The sequence below is a fragment of the Diabrotica undecimpunctata genome, chromosome 8 (assembly GCF_040954645.1).
Source record: "Diabrotica undecimpunctata isolate CICGRU chromosome 8, icDiaUnde3, whole genome shotgun sequence".
NCBI lineage: Eukaryota > Metazoa > Arthropoda > Insecta > Coleoptera > Chrysomelidae > Diabrotica > Diabrotica undecimpunctata.
The window spans coordinates 103,668,874-103,691,433 of NC_092810.1; the positions used below are offsets into that span (position 1 = coordinate 103,668,874).

The 22,560-nt window shown below is 33.5% G+C and overlaps 1 protein-coding gene across 1 annotated transcript in view; it reads right to left on the reverse strand.

The window, feature by feature from the left end:
- Window positions 1-15,406: 15,406 nt before the first annotated feature.
- Polr2B (RNA polymerase II subunit RpII140) overlaps window positions 15,407-22,560 on the reverse strand; it is a 36,816-nt gene continuing 29,662 nt past the window's right edge. Inside the window, exons 9-11 of the mRNA XM_072540670.1 lie at window positions 21,124-21,340; window positions 20,303-20,521; window positions 15,407-16,146 (exon numbers count right to left, since the gene is read on the reverse strand). Coding sequence (XP_072396771.1) covers window positions 15,478-16,146; window positions 20,303-20,521; window positions 21,124-21,340 — 1,105 coding nt within the window. The 3' untranslated portion in view covers window positions 15,407-15,477. The remainder of the gene's footprint in view (window positions 16,147-20,302; window positions 20,522-21,123; window positions 21,341-22,560) is intronic.

Sequence of the window (22,560 nt, forward strand, 5' to 3'; positions counted from 1 at the left end):
CTAAACTAAAATTATGACTACGAAGACTATAAGACACTAAACTAAGAATAAAATAAACTAAATAAATAATAAAAGAAAAATACGACACAATAGCACAGATTAGAAAATAGGCATAATATCAATGCAACAAACAAAAAATAAATAAATAAAGGATGTTGTCTCTCAGTAAGGAAATGTCGCTGAATTGACATAAGAATAAGGCGCGATATTTAAATATGGTATTATTACCGAAAATCATATGATTTTATCATGCGGAATAGGTACCGTCTTATTCTTCTGTGACAAGCTATGACGAGCCGCATGACAGTGTAAACATGTAAATTTCACTCCATGACCAAATCATGTGACAAATCACATGATAAATCATGTAGTGTAAAGTCGACTTTTAGTTTTGAGGATTTGCACTAAGACTTAGCAGCGTTTTCAAATTTCTCACACCGCTCACTAAACACCACAGTCACGTTTTAAAGTACGTAACGAAGTTTCTAACGAAGTTTGTTAAACTAATCTAATTTGAATTTTTATATATTTTTTGAGGGAGCTCCAAAAAATTATAGTAATTTTGACACTTATTTTGAGAATTTCAATTTGTCAGTTTTTTTAAATATTGTCGATTGCAGCAAGATCATGTCTTTTTGCTCGATGAGCAAGATTTTATTAAATAGTGACGTCAATAGAGTGAGCTGGTCTAAATGTAATACTGCAGTTGTATATCGATTTAAAAATGGCATCTTGTGATTTGTAGCTAAAAACAATCGGATAAATCTATAAGTTGCGTCATTTGTCGTTAGAATATTAGGTCCCGGCATAATTCATGCAAGTATTATGTAGGTCTTGGCATTGTACTGATTTATGGAGTTTTTGCATTATTTAATATTAACCTTTGTCTATGCCATATGAAAGCCCTTGATATTGGCAAGTAAAATAGGGTAAGATATTTGAAATAGAAATTCTGGTTCAAGAGTTTTAACCGAAATTGCCACACTATAGTCGCAGAAATAGTACATGTAATAAATATATCAAAGTTATGAACGGAAGTTTAGCAAAAATGACTCAAAATTAGTTAAATCGTATATCAATCGCCGCAAAGTTACACGAAGAGTTCGAATATCGACTTCCAGTTCTACTTCGTCATGTTGGGTACAAACCAAGGACTTACAATGTCCAATTGCTTGTTTTTATTGACGTTATTTAGAAGTTAATATAAGGAGGCAGAAAGAAATCTGGATTGGCGGCCTATTAAAATTATCTTAAATTATGTTTCTTGAAAATTGATTATTTTTAATTGTTATTAGGAGAGCAGAGAAAGGAATGGGTTATAGTTAGTCCTTCGAAAATCAAACCTTCATTTTTTTTAGCAAATCTACGATATTTAGAATTTCTTATCAGGAAAGCAAAAAGTTAAAGGAGTTTCTCCATAAAAGAATTTCTCCTACAAATTTTTGTTAAAAGTTTTAGATTTTTAAAATGTTAAAAATGTATTAAGAATAAAAAATTTCATGTAAATAAATAAATGTAGATATTCGCGTATTTCTTTTTACACAGTGTGGGGAAATGGGAAAATGAGGAAATCCACCCCCCAGCAACAAGGTCTTATTAGGTATGATTTATATTTTATGTCGTTTGGGTTTTTCTTTTTTATTTCTTTTAGTTGGTGTTTTATGGAAGTTTTCCCTAGGGCTTTTTAAATTAATTTTAAATATATTTTAATGTGTAAAAAATATACTCGTAGATATTTAAGGTCAAAACCAGTATCGTATCTCGTTATAATCTTAATTAATTTTATAAATATTTATTAACATGTCACAATGATATCAATTAATTATCATACTTCGTTGTCGTGTAAATCTATTCATTTGTGTCTATCATTATCAATATGTACACTTATTACATAAATCTCTTGGTAAATACGCCTTTGATATAATATATTCATTATCACCTGTGAATTTTTTTTATTCTAGAAAAGTTATTGAATGCAGTGGGTGGTCCACAAATTGTCTGCATGAATGAATCTGGTAATTTGTGTAAAAAAATCTGTTTTAGAATTTACTACTGTCCTATTCAGAAAGCAGTTTTCTGAACTGTCTGCCGAGTTGACTTCGCATCAAAGTGGTGGATACCTATATATTTCGTCTATTGTCACATAAAAATCCAAAAACTTGTTTTTTTACGCTAAAATAATTTCATACAATATTCTGAATCGCCAAGTAGTCCGGTAAAATAAGGATGCAACCTCGGAATGAAAGATAATAAGCTGAAAATTGGCATACGTCTTTATTTTGATGGTATAAAACTTACCTCAAAAGTCTCATATAATCACATGTCCGCGACTTAAGATATTAAAGGTCAAAGGTCACGAAAATGAGTTTTCTGCAAATATCTCGTTTCCCTTACACTTTATGACATTTAAGGTGGTAAGAAAAACTGTAGAATGGAAAATTCTCTTCAATTTTTGTCCCAAGTACTTTTATGTACCTTCAACCCTTCTTAAGATAGAGCGCAAAGAGTGGGGGACCGCTTACCTGTGTATACGGTAACGCGAAGTCAGCCAGTAGGATTCAACAAATAATAAGTTATATAGTTAATTATTCACTTAAAATACTATTATTATCATTAAATTTTTATTATTTATTATTTAATAAACTATATTTATAGATATTAATTATACAATATATATTTTTTATATAATATTTATTTTAATTTTAACAAACATACAATATTAAATGAAATATTTTAAATGAACTTTAATGATATTTTTAACAGCTGTATATACGATAAATTAAGATCAAGTGCAGAATTCAACAATAATCATTTTTATATTTAATTAAATACTGAAAAAATCATATTTATTATTTTTTTAAATTATATGTTTATTTATTAATCCAATAATCGATTTATTAAAGTTACAAATATAATATATATTCTTTTATTATGTATGGTTAATATTTTTGTATTAATTTTCTTCTTCATCGTCTTCTTCTTCTTTTTCTTCTTCTTCTTCTTCCTCTGACTGCTCAATATCGGATTCATCATCATCATTCTCGTTTATTAAAGTATCAGAATAAAAATATTCAAGAATATCAGGTGCATATTCACTTTCTTCATTGAAATCATCTGAAGTTGATGAAGCGTTTAGACATGATTGTCCATTACACTGCCCACAAATTAAAGTACATTGCAATCCTCATTTTCTGCATCCGCAATTAGAACCACAACCTTTCTTGCAATTGCAAAATATTGTATTCAGCAGTTCTTCTGGTGCTGGCGGTAATAATGTTGTTATTGGTTCCAGAAATTCATTTTGCATTACCCAGCCGAATTTTTGGGGTTCTAAATCATTTCCCAACCAAATTTGGGTCTGATAATAGACACAAATGATATGCTGACGAGCTGCTGCACTTGAAGGTGGAAGACTTGATAACTGCACTGGTTTGTTGAGTCTTGTTGATTTGATGAACTGGGTGTATCGAAAAGGGTCTATATCGTCTTATATACGCTGCTAAGAAAATACGTACTCCATTTTCAAATAATTCTTGTACAGAGCAGTTTTTTTGTTGAAATAGTTAAGGTGACTGATGGAAATGGTGATTTTTTTCGAACATTTTAATAAACGATATTTTACCTTTCCTATAAATCGCAAAAGTCGTATCACATCCACTAAACGCGTGTAAAAATAAGATGTGTTTCTTAGAATGAGGGTATTTATAATTAATATCTATAAATATAGTTTATTAAATAATAAATAATAAAAATTTAATGATAATAATAGTATTTTAAGTGAATAATTAACTATATAACTTATTATTTATTAAATCCTACTGGCTGACTTCGCGTTACCGTATACACAGGTAAGCGATCCCACACTCTTTGCACTCTATCTTAAGAAGGGTTGAAGGTACATAAAAGTACTTGAGACAAAAATTGAAGAGAATTTTCCATTCTACAATTTTTTTTACCACCTTAAATGTCATAAAGTGTAAGAGAAACGAGATATTTGCAGAAAACTCGTTTTCGTGACCTTTGACCTTTAATATCTTAAGTCGCGGACATGTGATTATATGAGACTTTTGAGGTAAGTTTTATACCATCAAAATAAATACGTATGCAAATTTTCAGCTTATTATCTTTTATTCCGAGGTTTGCCCCCTTTTTTGCCTTATTTTACTGGATTAAAATCGATATAATTATTGATTACAGTGAGTAAACGCGGCAGGCACATTAAAGTAAATAAACTTTGACAAAAAATCTTTAGTGGTCAGTTGTCAGTTTTTTAATTCACTATTGATAAGAGATTGGTTTAAAATTTTGCTAGAAGACCATCAAAAAAATGTAGAAACATCAACAATAAATTAGGATGGCGATGATGCCGAATAAAGGAGGAGGGTTGAGGCGATGGGCTAGCAACTCATCCCTTGTCAAAAGAAATAAATGCTAAAAATGTCGACCAAAAGCCTCGGAATACAAAGGATGGATCAAAAAAAAGACGGGTAATGCAATGGAAAAGGAAAATAATATTGGCTACATGCAATGTACAAGGACTTAGAACCAAACAAGCAGAAGTATTTAAAGAATTAGCGGAAAGAAAAATAGATATATGTATTCTCACCGAGACCAAGAAAAAGGGAAAAGGAAATGAAGAGATAAGAAAATATATACATATCTACAGTGGAGTGAGTAAAGATAACAGAGCTAAGAGAGGAGTCTCTATTGCCGTTTAAAAAATCTTAAAAACAATATTAAATCGTGGACTGAAGTAAGTGAACAACTGCTAATATTGGAAAAGAACGGGCACAACATCGTAATTGTCGGAGTGTATGCCCCGAATGAAGATACAGATCTAGAAAGTAAAACGATTTCTACAAGATGAATGAAATACTCTCTAAAGTTAAAGAAAACTGTAAAATCTTTATACTTGGAGATGTAAACGGTAGAGTGGGGCAAGAAAAAAATAACAGAGTTGTAGGAAGATATGGGGAACAAATAACCAATGACAACGGAATGCATCTTAGAGATTTTTGTGAAACAGTCTCTCAAAATTATGAATGGATTTTTTCAACATAGAGACATCCACAAATTTACATGGATACAACCTACTAGGAATCTGCGCTCGATAATCGACTATGTAATCCAACGTCAAACTTCCCAGCTGAAAACAACTGACGTAAGGATATACCGTGGGTCAGAATGTGGATCCGACCATCGTTTACTTATGGCCAACGTGATAGTTAACTATCGCAAAGACAATAATACTCAGGTACAGAATATAGAAAAGGGACAAGAAGTAACATCCCCTAAATATAACCTAGAAAGCTTAAAAGAAGATTCAACGAAATTTCTTTACAAATTACGACTGGCCACAAAATTACAAAATGTGGATCGAGAAAATATATCAGCAGAAGAATTATACCAGCAACTAAAAAAATGGATTCATGAGGCTGCAAGTGAAGCTTTGGGTTATAAAGATAAACATGAAACAAAACATCAAGAATGCTGGTCGGAGAATATGCAAACGTTAGTAAACAAGAAGAAAACTGCTTATCAGAAATAGATGTTAACGAGAAAGGAGGAAGATTACAAGATATATAAAAAATTAAATCGAGATGTAAAAAGAGAAGTAGTGAAAAGTAAAAATGAGATGTGGGATCGAAGATATGCAGAGGTGGATAGGTATATGGGTGGAACAAGAGTTGGGCAAGCGTGGAAGTTGATAAAGTCTCTCCGGAGGGAAGGAAAGGAAAAATCTAACTTACAGTTAATAGATCTGAAACAGTGGGAACACCATTATGAGGTCTTACTGACAGAGGATAGATGTAAATTCCAAGAGATCGAAATGGAAGAAATATCCGAAAATACACAAATAATTGAGATAACAACCGGAGAGTTAAGTGATGCCCTCAAAAGATCGAAAAACGCTAAAGCAGCAGGAAGTAGAGACATCCCAATTGAGTTGGTAAAGTATGAACCAAAAATAATACATGTGATGTTGGTTCAACTATTTAACAAATGCTTAAAAGGACAAAATATCCCTAATGATTGGAATGTTTGATACATCAGCTCAATATTCAAGAATGAGGATGCGCATAAACGCAAATGCTCTAATTATAGGGAAATAACTGTCGTATAGCCGTATGCCGTAAGTGCCGTATACTAAATATATTCAGAGGAAAGGTTTAGCCTGGAGGTTTCGATATGCAAGATGGCCAAAACATCGAGGCAATGGGTGAAAACGATATGTACAAATATCTCGGAGTAAGACAAGCGCGGAAAATTGACCATAAACAAATGAAAACTGAACAAATTTCGGAGTTCGTGCGAAGAGTAAGACAACTAAATCGGTAATATCTTAATAGTAAAAATGTGTTTAAGACATTAAATACGTACGCCTGCTCTGCGCTGAGCTACTCGTTTGGTATAATAAAGTGGTCAAAAACGGATATATAGGGTCTTCAGCGGAAAGTAAGAACATTTCTCACAAAGGCGCAAAAACATCATCCACGCAGTGCAGTAGAGAGAACAACATTACCGCGGTATCAAGGGGGAAGAGAACTTATGGATATAGGTGAGCAATTTGATAAACAAATTGTTAATTTAAGAACTTATTTTCAGGTACAGGCTGAGACATCTACTTTACATCGAGCAATTTGCGCAGTAGATGATACAACGCCGCTTAAACTAAGGGAATAAGAAATGCGCATAAACTCCCTGACTCAGCAAGAAAAAATGCGCAGCTGGATGAGTAAACCTCCGCATGGGCTACATCTCAATGAGATCAGCCAAGAATATGTCGACAATACAGCGTCGAACTATTGGTTGACATCAGGAAAGATGTTTCCCTAGACTGAGGGTTTCCTACTTGCCATTCAGCATCAGGTTATTTCAACTAAAAATTACCTGAAATATATTGTTAAAGATCCTCAACTCCAAAATGATAAATGCCTATATGGATGCCAAGTCCAAGAAACCATTCAACATCTTACCGGTGGCTGCCAGGCATTTGTCGGTACTGATTATAAAGAACGCCATGACTTAGTAGGAAAGATTATCCACCAAGAACTAGCTGACAAACTGGGACTTCTCCAAACCAACCATTTTCCTTATTATCAATAGGTTCCTGACAAAATGCTTGAAAATGACAACTACAAGCTATACTGGGACCGCAATGTGCTTACAGACCAACCAGTGGCGCATAATAGACCGGATTTCATACTAGTTAATAAAATTACTAGGCAAACAACACTTATTGATGTGGCGATACCCAACACCAATAATTTACGTGTTAAATACAACGAAAAGATCGCCAAGTACAGAGATCTAGAAATACAAATCAGGAGACAATGGAGAATGGAAAGTACCCAGACAGTACCTATTATTCCATCTACTACTGGTGTTATTCCCAAAAACCTCCTAGAAAACATAAAACAACTGGGTCTAAATGAACATCACTATAAGGCCATGCAGAAAGCTGTACTCCTCGCGACGTCCAGATGGGTACGAAAATTGTTGGGAGATACTCCAACATACCAAGTCACCTAGGGCTCAATAAGACGGAAAGAGTCCCACCAGAGCTCAGTCCTTTTGATACCGTAGGTATCTGGGATGAGTAAATTTTCCCCTTAGGGGGAGTGTGAGCCGTATGGCTAAATCTGGATAATAATAATAAAGGCCTTTATTCATCACATAATATTATTTACATAAATTAATTATTAATTAAAAAAGCTCCAGGCGAGTTTCAGTTCAGGAAATGTACATAGCGAAGCACTGACATATTCTGTCTGTTCAGCTAACCTGGGCAAACAAATAATAAAGAATATCTAGAATTGTAACCAATTAATAGTACTAATATTTATATAAAAACGAATTCACAATGTAAATTAAATAAATTTTAGTTTAAATAAATGTAGCAAAATATAAAAATAATTTAATCTAGCACTCAATTAATATGCGCCCTAAATGTAAGTTCTACTCATTATAATTATGTATGTTATCAAACCCTACCTAGGCAATATGTAGTACTTTTTCAAAAACGAAATTTTTAAATTTGTTTTGAGTAAAATTGAGAGCAGTGGTATAATTATTCATAACTTGGGTTATATGATATATGTAAAGGATCGCTTGTAGTGCTGTGTACGATGATAAGGGATAGAAATGGTATTTTTATGTCTAATGTTAATATTATGTACATCAGTACGGAATTTTATTTTATTATAGAGATATGATGTGTTTTTAAAAATAATAATTTTTTGGAATTGACAAGCTGAATAAAAATGTCGTCTGAGATTCATACTTAACCAACCTTTTTCTTTAAGTTTGTAATTTATTGGATGATTTCTACGAATCAAACGAAGGCAAGAATTTTGCATTTTTTTTGGTTACGATAGCTATCACGTTCTGTAATATATGAATTATGAATAGTATTAAAGTAATTCAAGTATGATAACAACAAGGTATCACACAGCAATTTTTTTAAGCTTTAGTCAATATATGACGAGATTGGAATGTAAATTTCAAATTTACATAACTTTTCTGCAAGCACTTGTCTATATGACCACCAAATCTTAAGTTTTGATGTATATGTAAGCCTAAGTTTTTGACGGTTGCCTTAAAGAATTATCAATAGTGATTATATGAGCAAAATCTCTCAGAAATATTTCGCTTTGTGTCAATGGACCAAAAACTATACCTACAGAGTTATTGTTATTAAGACGAAGACAATGGCTAGAAGAAAATTGAGAAACTCTTTTTAAATCATAATTAGCTGCAGTTACTGCCTGCTTAAACTCATCAGGCTTAAAGGATAAGTAGATAAAAGTGTCATCAGCAAAATAGTGCTGATTACAGGAGAGAAAATTAGCAGGAAAGTTTGAAATATATATACTAAATAATTCGGGACCCAATATAGAGCCCTGTGGTACCGCTTTGTTTGTTTTAAGATAGTTCGATGTCTTACAATTGTAATGAATAGCTTGACTTCTATTATTTAGATAACTGAATAGCATATCAGATGCCTGCTTAGACATACCAATATACTTAAACATTGAAATCAACAGAGAATGGTCAAGCGTATTAAAAGCTGTGGAATAATCCAAAAGAATCAGCACTGTAATTAAGCCATTATCGCAACCACCAAATATGTCATCAGTTATTTTTAAAAGGGTACTAGTACAGCTGTGATCCTTTTTAAAGCCGAACTAATTTTCTAGCAGAATTTTATGTTTATCTAAGTGAACCTGTAGTTGCTGATTTAAAATTTTCTCTAGGATTTCTGAAAACGTAGGTATGTACTATACTAATTGGCCGTATTTCATTAAAACCTGTCGGATTATTAGTTTTCGGTAACGGTACAATTTTAGCAACTTTCCACATCGTTGGGAACTCTGCTCTTATAATGCAAACATTGATCATATGTGTCAAATACGGTAATAAAAACGGAAGGCACATATTAATAATTGTTAGTATATTTATTTTGTCGCATTCGGTAGCAGCACTCTTGATACTTTTATTAACATTTAAAACGTGACTTTTTTGGACACAAGAGAAATTTTCACCTATGTCCACAGAAAATTATTATTATAAAAGTTGTTCACAGTTAAATCAGGATTTATATTAGGAATACAATTTATAAAGTATTCATTCATTGCAGAAATATCACTTAAATTTCCTTATAGTTGCGTAGTATTTTCAGTATCTCTACCAAGACCTATCATTTTTAAGGAATCCCAAAGATCTCTCCCGTTTTTATTATCCAATTGGTTTGAATAGAAGGTTTTTTTTTCTATTCTGACAGCTAAAGTAAACATATTTCTAATCGTTCTTTATTCCTCCCAAGTTTGCATGTTTTTGTATTTTTTGTACATACTCAGTACTTTGTCACAGTACTAGTGGTCCTATTCATATTTTATTGGGCATTATTTTTGATCCTGGCTCTTTTTGATACGTCGTTTTTTTACAATAGCTATTTTAGTTTATCTGCCACCATTCTGAGTCTTTCTTTTTATTTCTTGGTCTACCCCTAGAGAACGCGTCACCAGGTGGCGGATAGTGTTTCAGGATTTAGTATTGGGAGGATTTAGGATTAGACGGTTTCCGACCCAGTTTACCGGTGGGTAGAAGGGAAATAAAATACCTCTTGTGGATCAACTGGTAATTCACCGAATGATTGCCGGTATAAGCAATCCCCAACCCACTCGGTAACGATTCAAAAATCTTTTATTTATTTTTTTAAATTCCATTCAATTCAGAAAGCAGTAACTTTTATGCGATTCTGTTTAAGGTTATTATATGAGTTTTAAGAAATTTTCAAAGAAAAACACTTAGTGTCTCTTGGAATGGAATAAACAAAATTTAAATGTTTATTTTATTCAGCCCAAATTGCCTTGGATAATCGCTTTTGTGTATATCCCATTAGCGTTTTAGAATTGCGATTTTTAAGGAAGTCATTTTTCGGCGTATGGTCGATTGTTTGTTTGAGTGTTTGAAAACATTTACCTATGGAGATCAATTGTATCTTTGGGCAGTAGTGTTAGTGACAGTATGCAGATAAAATAGTACGAGGTAAATCAAAAGTAAAGATTAACTTAGTGCAGAATGAGTCATCTTTACTTACAGTGGGCATTGACAAACACGCCCACAAAACACTGTAAGTCTTTACCTCTTTTTATGTATCCTGCAACAGCAGATAATAAATATGCTGAATATTTTTGTTTGGTGGTCAATATAAAAAAGAAAACCTATCTCATTATTTTTATTTTTCTTCTACATGTACCCAGTGTAGTGTAGGGTTAGTGTTTTTTAAAGGGGTACATCCCGTAATTTTTTTATGTTTTATCGTCATTGTTTTTTTATATACAACATAAATTTGTACGTAGATTTTACGAACCGAAAAACTAAATATCATGATATAATTATGACCCAGGTAAATTTTAAATTCAAATTTTTGTTATTTTTTTTTTAATAACATTTAATATTAAGATCATTTTTAAATGTTTTTATCAGGTCATCGGGAGAAATTTATATTAAACTTTTTCTAAAGATGTAAGAAAAATTTACTTACTTAATCAGTAGACCCATTTGTACCTTTCGGTGTTGGGCCGTTTAAAATACAATTCATTAAATTATAATATTTGACAGTCTTCTGAGGTGTCCTAGCTATTAACGAACTTTCTCCATTCCTTCCTATTGGATGCCATCTGTGTTGCTTCCTGCCAAGTGTTACCCTTACTCTGCAGTATCTGCGAGATGTCACTGTTCCATTCTTTAATGGGTCTTCCTCTTCTGTTCTTCCCTATTGGTTTGGCGTCCCACACTCTTTTTACTTGTCTATTATTGTCCATCCGGGTTAGATGTCCGAACCATGCCAATTTTTTCTCTTTGATTGACTCGAGTATCGGTTTGATTTTGAGTCTTTCTCTTATTTCTTCATTTCTGATTCTATCAGTTCTTTTTACTCCTATCGTTCTTCTGAGGTATTTCATCTCTGCTGCCTGAATTCTGCTCTGATGTCTTTTGTTTAATATCCAATTTTCTGCTCCATATGTCACTGTAGGTCTATATATTGTTTTGTATATTGTCATCTTGGTCTTTGTTGATATTTCTTTGTTATTGAAGAATCCTCTATTTAGTGCTTGGAATAGTTTTCCTGTGTTTTCCATTATGTTGTTAAGATCATCCTCGATGTCTCCTTTGTTGTTGATTACTGTTCCTAAGTATTCGTATGAATTTGTCTGTATTATTTTTTGTTGGTCTATCATTACTTCTATTTGATCTTCCGTCCCTTGTTTCCTTGATATTTTCATTATTTGAGTCTTCTCTTTGTTTACGTTTAAGTTGTATTTGCTTGCTTCTAGGTTCCATTTCTCTAAGTTGTATTTCAGTTTTTCTGCAGTTTCCGCAATTAATACTATGTCGTCTGCAAATATACACATCTCAGCATTTATCATTTGCATTCTGTTCCAACCGATGCAGTATTTCTTGAATGTTTTCTTACATTCTTTCACTATCTCATCTATTACATTTATGAATAGTACTGGGCTGAGACTTCCCCCTTGTCTAACTCCTTGGGTTGTTTCAAATGGACTGTATATTTAACATTCTTACTGTATTTGTTGTTTTCATGTATATACTTTTTGTTGCTTCTATCAGTCCTTCACTTACTTGTTTCTTCTTTAGGCTTTCCCATATATCTTTTCTTTTGACTGAGTCGAATGCTTTTTCCATGTCTATAAAGCTCAGATGTATTTCTTTATTTTGTAAGAAAAAATAAAATTGTAATGGACGTTTTGATTGTAAGATATAAGAACATGTTCAGTTAAATCTATGTTTCGTCTACTTTTCTCTTGTACAATGTGCTCAATTTAATTGACTTCGTTAGTTCCTGGTATTTTCCACGTTCCTTTATGGATATCTTATCTCTGGAAGACCTAAAGAGATTATTCAGTTCTAATTGCAATATGACTGCATCATAGTAATTACGATTTTAACTAATTTTAAAAACATTTTAAATATTCTGCAAATAATAGGACATTGCAGTCGTGAAAACAGTTGGTAATATCATTAATGAAAAGATTAAAAAGTAATGGACCGAAGTGGGACTCCCTAGGTAGACCAGACTTCATCGGTTCGATAGGTTCTTAGGTTCGATAATGTTGGATATAGAGTAGACTCGCGATTATCCGAGTCTAGGTTATCTGAGCCCCTCGATTAACCGAGGCAAAATTTTGCCTCGGTTTTACTTTTATAGTCGTACTTTTTGAATCACAATATCGAGTAATAAAAAAAGGGTCGATGGTCACAAGTTATATCGACAGCTGTTATATGGGCAATCCATTGAAAATTGTGGATTATTGATAAGAAGAGAATTGTGTGTAAGGTATGCTTTAGGTCAAGCTGATCGAGTCGGTATTCTCAGAAATTGGTCACCTCCTTATTTCCAGAAATTTCTGTGTCGTGTTTTGTCTACAACTTCCTGTTCCTTTCTATGTTAATCAGAGTGAATTGAACTACCAATTTGTTTACTGTCGTTCAGATCGTCAAATTATTTGTTTGCTGTCGTTCAGATCGTCAAATTAAGTTACTGTACGGTAAAATTTTCCTTTTATGTACTGTTTTGTGTATTTATTCGAATTTATTAGTTTCGGTTTCATAAGTTGATTTTTGTGAGTGTAAGAGAGCATCTTTCTGTGTAATATGAGTGGAAAGCGGAAGAGAGTAGTTGTATCTTTGGAAACAAAAGCGAATGCAATTAAGAGGTTGGACAAGAGTGAATCAATAAAGAAGGTTGTGTCAGATTTAGGTGTCGGAGAAGTAACTGTTGGAGATTGGAAGCGTAAGCTGAATTAAATCTAACAGTGGGTCAACCGAAGTGTGAGTGGTGGTAGCGGATTGGCCCGGAAGACTATGAAGAAAGGGGACCATTAACAAACTTGTGAGACGTCGTTCTTGTGGTTTTCACAAATGAGAGGATTGGGCAGCCCGATAAGTGGTCCAATAGTCCAAGCAAAAGCTCTTGAATTCCAGAATAAGTTTATGGATGGAGGAGAAAACTTTTGTGCTAGTGAAGGATGAATTAACTTATGGAAGAAGAAATATGGCATCCGACAATTGAATATTTACGGCGAAAAACTTTCTGCTGACTCAACTGAAATTGGAACATTTTATTTAAAATTACAAGACATTATCCTTAAAGATGGACTAACTTCAGACCAAATATTTAACTGTGATGAGACAGGCATTACCTTTAAAATACTTCCATCGAAAACACTAGCTACTAAAAATTAAGGAACTGCACCAGGTTACAAAAAAAAGCAAAGAGAGAGTCACAATCACGATTTGCAATAATGCTTGTGGTTCATTAAAATTAAAACCTCTTAATTGGAAAATCCAGAAATCCAAGGGCATTCAAAAATGTCCAAATAAATTGCTTACCTAGGTAACTAGGACTGGTAACACTTTTAAGGACTGGTTTTTTAATGACTTCGTGCTAGTCATTGATGCCTACCTAATAAACAAAAATCTGCCCCGGAAAGCTTTGTTGTTGTTGGACAACGCACGATTCCACCCAGATGCGAGTGAATTGATGAGTGGTGACATACAAGCTGTGTTCCTTCCACCCAATGTGACGTCTCTCATCCAACCCCTAGACCAACGCGTTATAGAAGCAATGAAGAGGAATTATCGGCGGAAGCTTCTTCAGGTACTGCTAACTAAGCTGGATGAAGGGCTGACTGTATTGCGGCATTGGAGAAGATCACGGTTAAAGATGTTTGCTATTAAATTGCATCTGATTGGGACGACGTAAAAGTGTCCACCATTCAGAAGTTGTGGAAAAAATTATTTAAGATAGACAACAAAACAGAAGACGTTCAAAATGAAACTGATGACTGTGAAGTTGATTATATAGCCAACCTAGCCAATCAATTACCAGTAGAACAGACAATCGGAAACCAAGACATCGTCGATTGGATGAATCTAGATGAAGAAATGGAACTGACAGATGATGCAATTGCCAATCTAGTTCTAAACGTCACCCATGAAGAAGAAGAAGAAGATACAGATGAGATAACTCATTATTTTCTCATTCCGATGTATTAGCAGCTCTTATACATCTAGCAACAAGAAGACATCATTCGACGTCCTCTATTTTCAACGTTTTCGCAAAATCGCCGCCTCAAAAAGAGAAATGAAGTTGAAACAAAAATCAGACTTTTTTAAACAGTAACAGTAACAAGGTAAATTTTTTTATCTTTTATACTACTTTTATATTAGTTGTTAGTTATTAATCATATATATAAGTCACGATCCTAATTACTTCGGATAATCGCGAGTCTACTGTACTACAAAAAACGAACAAAACTTATGTGAGAAGTATAGATCTTATAAAAGTACTGCAACTTATGTATGTACTAAGTGAAAACTATATTTATATTATTTAAACTAGATATAAATTTCTTTTAACACATACCGCCAAAGCTGCTAAAACACAATTTTTTTCTTGAAAACCAAATGTTTTTTGTAATTTGTCTTAATTTATGTTAAAATAAAAGAGATAAAAGTTAAGTATTTCAATATTCGCAACATCATTTTAAAGCCGTCTACCTTAACATGTATAATATATGTCTGAAATGCCAATATGAATGAGTCAGATAAAATTAAATTAGAATAATTTTTCAACAAGTAACTAAAAACAAAATGTGTTTAATTTATTAATGTTTTGTATTTTGAAAATGATTTCCGCGAATAAACTTATTTTAAACTTAAATTGTGGCTTATTCCCAATTAAAATAGTAATTGTTTTAAGATGCCACAAGAAAATAGCTTGAGAATAATATTATTTCAATCTTTCAATTCTTTTTATTTCAACCTTCGGACGTTGGTGGGTTAATAAAGGCGAAGCAGAAATAAAAAATCAAAATCATAATTTTACTTTTTATTTCAATATAAAATACTCTTAAATAAGGACATTTATTTTATTACTTAAAACATCTATAGTACCATAAGTCTGGGCGCTATATTCATCGACATTAGCTCTTGGAACAGTAATTTCGCTGCATAAGGCAGTCTAACTTGCGATATTTGCGTCTTATTTTTGCAACCTTTACATTCAAACGTGTTGTTCCGCAAATTGGCAATAGCTATCAAACCACAGAAATTGCAGATATGGATTCTATAAGGGTCAGAAACTTCAAACAACCTTTCTCTTAAGAATTGTGCCGCACCATGCGAAATTTGACAATCTCGTTCCATCTCACCGAAACGCAGACCTCCGTCTCTTGCACGACCCTCCATAGGTTGTCTGACGAGAATCTGCAACGGTCCTCTAGCCCTTGAATGGATCTTATCGTCCACCATGTGCTTCAATCTTTGATAGTAAGTGGGCCCCAAGAAAATTTGAGCGTTTATCTTACGTCCCGTATGACCATTATACATTACTTCGTTGCCTCTGAGTTGATAACCATATTCTTGTAACAAAGTGGAGATTTTCTGTACGTTTACGGCATCGTTGAAAGGTGTAGCATCACCGATTTCTCCTTTATTGGATGATACCTTACCCTGGATGCACTCGATCAAGTGACCAATCGTCATACGGGAGGGGATAGCGTGAGGATTGATGATAATGTCTGGAGTAATACCTTCAGCACTAAAAATCATATCCTACAAAAAAAATAACTATAAGAATAATATTAAGAAAATAAATTAATAATAGAAATAAGTTAATAATAGTTAATAATAAAAAGTTTTACACAATGAATGAAGAACTAATAATTGTCACATTGATAAAGTGTCTAGCTTTCTCATGCTGGTCTCATATAAGCAACAATACAATATATTAAGGCATCAAACGTCCAAAAATCTTCTCTGGACATAATATTGAAAAGACCTTCTCCAATGTAATAAAAATTATACTAAAATTAACTGATTTCCGAGTGAAGATTATTTCAGAGGTCAAGAAACTAGATGGAAAGGACAAAGGGATCTAGGTAAAGGATACAAATGGTGATATATAGGGAAAATAATACTAGGGAGGACTGTAAAGTAATAATTAGTGAGACTGTGAGAAATTAAATCAAAATATCACAGATGACCACAAAAAATCAAGTGGTGGATGTTAAAAGATGAGAAAAAAGGTCTATTCAGGGTAAATATGGTAAAAAATATGTTGTAACATGAAAGAAAGTCCTAATACTCTTTGGAGGAAGATGACCAGTAACAATAGAGATACTACTACTGAAATACTTCGAAAAAGCTCAGGAAAAGATTAAGAATAAAGAGTGTCTGTGGTGGCCAGACAAAATAAAAGAGAAGAATGATTTATCAAGAGTGAATTGGTGACCAATGTTTCTGCAAAAAATTATATTCTTAAAAATACAGACAGATTTTGTTACTAGATTTCTCCAAAGTTACTGGTAATTTTTTGTAAATAGAAGTTTGATAGACTAGCTACCACTATATCCAACGATCCAAAATTATTGTCATCATAGTGGGCTCTGAAGCACAGAGATCATTAATTCAGATGAACTTTTCAGTTTACGTCAACTTTGACTATGTTCAGATATACTTGTCAGTTTACGTCAACTTTGACTTTTCAAGTTTTAGTAAACCAAATTATTATTAGAAATGGTTTTCACGGATGAACAAAAGCGATCCATGGTCGAAATGTATTTTAGAAATGGCCAAAGAATCAACAGAGAATGTGTTTACTCCAACCGAGATGCTTTTGAAGATTTTGTTGAAGAATTTCCCAATCTTGCGGTTCATTATGACTCCTTTTGCAGAACTAATTACCCGTCGCGTTGTAAATGTTTATAAAGAAACGGGAAGCGTAACTCACAAACCAGGGAAGGCAGGCCTAAAGTACGAACTGAAGAAAACGTCGAACTGGTCAGAACAGTTATTCTAAATAAACCACATACATCAATTCGGCATTTACATCCACAGGTAGATCTTTTATATGGAACTTGTCAGCGTATTCTTAAGCAAGATTTACATTTTTATCCGTATCTTTCTGGGTACACAAATGTTCAGAATATGAGGATGTGGAGTGCGGATAACCCTTTTATTATTATTTTATTGAAACGCCCTTATATCCACAGAAACTTGGAGTTTGGGCTGCTATAAACAAGCGACGTATTGTAGTACCCATATTGTCGAAGGAATTCTAAATGGTGAAAGATACCGTCAAGCAATTTTAACTCCATTTATAAATCAATTGATGGATGATGAATTAATAGGATATTTTCAGAAAGACGGGGCTCGAATTCATACAACGCTGCAAAATTTGAATTTTATTGTGGAGTTTTCGACAATTCGGATTTGGAAGATCTTAGACAAAGAATAGAGAATCATATTGAAGAATTAAATAATACTCCGTGGGTCCTTAACAATGTTATAGCAAAGAATATAGACGCATATAGAAGGACATTTCAAATGAGCGTTTGGTCACGGTTATTATACTTCAAAACACTTCGGAAGAGGGCGACTGCATAAACTCAAACCCTGGCCGTCATCTTAAAATTATCATGAAAAATAAAGTTAGGGGAAGGAGGAAAGGAGTACCAATGGAGCTATTTAACTTATGTATCCACGCTTAATAAAATTTCGATGCCGTTAATTTGCGAACTGTCTTTTTTCTGCTTTTTTCACAATAAAATTTTTATTTTTAACACATTCAATTGTTGAAGTTTTAATTTTAAAACTTAAAAAGATATGAAATTTCCAATATTAAAAGTATTTAATTTTTTTATTCGAACACAACAAAAAACCGTCACGTAACTTTTATTATACTGTTTTCCTGTTCAAAAATTTACGAAATATTTTTAAAAACTTTCAAAATATATTCCACCAATAGTATGTATGTACCCCAGTATGTACTAGGCTAGCCTGCAGTATCTTACATATTTTTTGTAGAGGTAATTTTCCTTCTGTACAAGAATTCGATAAATCTCCTCCGCACCTTGTGATTTATACGGTACAAACCAGTTTCTTGCCCATTTGATTTTGTCCCAGTTCACCACTTGTTTTGCCCCACGCCAGTTTTCCATAGAACCATAAGTTATGATATCCATTCCAGTTTGCTGTCATGTATCTAGTATCAGTTCTGTTTGAACTTTATGGAGCCTTGTCATTTCAGTATGTTCTATCTCCTAGCAATGTCTTCTCCATGATTCTCTTTTTGCCCTTCTAAGTGTTTTTATATTAAGCGTAATCGTCCCACTCACCTGATCTTTTGGGGCAATTAAATTTTCGTCTGACTTCTGTCCTTTGATTTTCAAAGAGATTCCACCTGGGTACTTTCCCGTTGAAATTCCTCACTATCTCCGAACAGTTATCTTCAAGCGCTGACAGTACAACCTCTTGAAATTGTTCGGCGGCCATGTCTACGTTCAATATATGCCTTATCGTTCCTTTAATCTTACCTAAACAATATTCCAGTTTCGTGTTTGTACTGCCCCAGGTCAGATGGTACGCATTCGCATCATAGCCAATGATTAATTGCAGTTCATTTTTCATGCAATCTCTCACTAGCTGTTCCAACACTGTGATGGTTGTTCTTCTTCAGTCTTCTATCTTAAGCTCTTGATTTTGCCTCTTTAGACGGGTCCCGATGGTTTCTTCATCAAGCTCTTTCTCGGGAACGCGGGTGAGGACCATGGGGCGCTTAAGCATATTATTTGGATCAACTATATTTAAGTTTGCTACTCCCACAGGCTCTTCATAGTCTTCACCACTTCAGACGTCCATTTTTTTGTATACTCGTTAACACAGTTCGCCCAAAGGGTCCCTTCGCTAAACGATGTTTTATGGAACTGCAGAAGTTCATTCTGACCTCCGATAGGAGCCTTATCAGGTGCTTACTCCAGTTTGTTAATGGTCAAACTTGCTTGAAACCGAATTAGTCTCTTTTTATCCTCGAGTGTTCCTGATTTGATTTTCTTGGGATTTGCTATGGTCCATGTCCCAGCAGCCATTTTTGCCTTTTTCCTCATCTTCCTTTGTTGAGCTCTAGAGAGGCGTTATTTGAAACTTACTTATTTATTTTTTAAATTTAAAAATCCGAAATGATACTTCACAATTTCGAATTTTCAAATTGTAAAAAGTAATTCTTTGGTGTATGTGCTAAAAAGCAATTCTAGTGTATTCATGAGATCAGGAATTGTTTTTTTGGTCGAAACACCTTACAATTGAGGCTTTGGGCTTTCTGTCCCAGTGATTGACTTTAAATGTATTTTATTTATAGTTTATAAGAAGAGAGTTTTAATTATATTATTTGTAGATTTTTACATATTTAAATTAAAAACTTGAATCACAATATTTTTTCTAAAAAGATTCAGTATCTATATATCATCTACATATAAAAATATCTGAAGTTGCATTTGTTGCCCCACTCTTTCATATTTTAGAAGCAGTAATAGCGCCGACATGACCGCTTCCTAGTGGTACAAATAAGGAACTAAAATCTTGATCAGCTTATGTGTATAACCTTTGCCGAGACTAAAAAATGACAGAGAAAGATCCTTCTATATGCGTCTATATTCTTTGGTTATAGACTCAATGAGAAAAAGAGTTACGTTATGTAAATATGTGGGTGGTGGTCAACAGGAAGATATGAAAAAGAATGTTATTATCAATGATTCTTTTTAACTGGTAAAACTGGTAAAAAGGACGCTTAGCCGGACCATAAAGTGCTGATTTAATAAAACAGCAGAAGACCTGAGCAACATACTGGCCAGAGGAATTTGGAAAAAGCTAGCTGTAGATAAGTGAAGGAAAATATCCTAACTATCACTGATTAAAGTACGCAAAATTTTACCTCTTGGCGGTATTGAATACCGCACGTTCCCTTTTGTCCATGCCTAGACGCGAACTTGTCTCCAATTTGTGGTATCCTCACAGATCTCACCCTTATCTTACAGAACTTGTATCCTTCTGAATTTAGCGTTAACATAACTTGATCAACAACTCCAGTTTCACTGTTACGCAAAAATGTTGATGCATCTCTCTTGGAGTACCGTTTTGTAGTTCCGTCCAACTGAAAATAAAAATAATGTAAATAATTTATACTAATTATCGGGTTGCAATATTAACAGAACGCGCATGTGCCAAAAATCAAAATCTTTGTCTTTCTATAATTTTTTTTTAATCTTGGTAGTTTGCTAGAAATTTTTTGTCAGATCGAGAATTTCTTTGTCTAAATATGGTTTAGCCAGGCCTTAAGACTTAGTAATTATCATATTTCAACGAAGTTTTTCTTAAACGATTGTATTGTGACATTAAATCACAGAAAACGTTACTAATAAAATAAATATAAGTCTACAACTAGAATAAAAAAAGGAGAAGGAGGTTTGAATACAATTAAAACAATAAAATTTCAGTACCTGTGTCATCTCATGAGAGGAGAGAGATATGTGTTGCTGCAGGTCATTATGCAGAAATACACTGGGCAGAAGAATAATAGAAAGATGACGTATATCCTGACTCAATAATTTAAAACAATGGTACAACTGTCTCTATTAATCTTAAAACAGCAGTGTAAAAGATGAAGATAGCAATAATGATAGCCAACATCCTTAAAGAGAGAGCAGTGAAAGAAGTCTATGACCTAGACTACAAATTCAGAACCACTTGACTTACCTCGTCATCTGTTTCTGGTAACGTCATAGTTTTTCCAATAACTACGTCGTCTCCAGACACACGAATACCGGGAGATATGAGTCCGTCGTCGTCTAATTTATCGTAAAGGGCATTCCTCATGCCCTGGCACGTTTGTCTTGTTGGTTTTTCGAATTGTTCTTCTTGGTCTCCTATTCGTTTGGATTCGGCGTCTTTGTAAGACCGGTAAAACACAGATCTGAAAAAGATATATTAATACATAAAACCATTATAGTTGTTAAAACCATTAATACTATAAAATAATAATATTGTAGCGTTACGTAGTTCTGCATCTCCTAAAATTAGATCTATACGTATCTAAAACAGTATTTGTGTATTTAAATTTATATATAAACGGCATTCAAATGTTTTAGGACACTAGCTTAGAATAGAGTACTCCTCCCTTTTTCTCCTTCCTCTCACTCGTCATCCCTACCCACTTGTCTCTTCCTTTAGGTTATCTTCTTTACTACTTTATTTCTTCACTCTATCTTACGTATTTTTATCTTCTTTCTCCCGATCTTGTCTTTATATATATATATATATATATATATATATATATATATATATATATATATATACATGTATACATGTATATATATATATATCACGAGTTTATTACAGCTGCTGCCGTTTCTCGCAACCTAGCTTCCAACGCTTGCGATCGTTCCAGTCATCTACTTGTAGACCCCTATCTTCCATTGCACCTTTTACTTCTTGTCTCCACGATCTTCTTGGTCTTCCCTTTTTCCTGCGGTTGGTGGGGATCCACTGTAACATTCTCTTTGGCCATCGTTGATCATTCATCCTTTCTACATGGCCATACCATTTCAGCCTTTTGCATTCTATAGTTTCCAGGACGTCAATGTCTATGCCCATACGCTCTCTGATTTCAGTATTCCTTACTTTATCTCTTCTAGTGAGTTGGCAACATCTTCTCCAATAATTCATTTCCATTGCTTTTATTTTGGATGCGTCATTTTTATTTATTACCCAAAGCTCTGAACCATATGTAGCAATGCTTTCTATGATACTTTTGTATATCCTAATTTTTGTGTTTCGGGTGATGTGGTTATTCCAAAGTATACTATTCAGTTGACGTATTGCTGAATTTCCTTGACCAATTCTAGTAGCTATTTCTTTTGTATTCCGACCATTGTTTGTAATGTTTACACCGAGATATTTATAGCTATCAGTATTTTGAATTTGTTTGCTTCCTAGTTTTAAGTGCTTTCCTTCACCTCCCACTACTACGTACTCTGTTTTTGATGGATTAATTGATAAGCCCCACTTAGTATATTCTTCGTCTATTTTTCGTAACACGTAGTGGATATCATCTTGATCTTCTGCAAGTATTACTTGGTCATCAGCAAAATGCAAGCTGTACAGTGTATGGTCTCCAATTTTAACACCCATAGG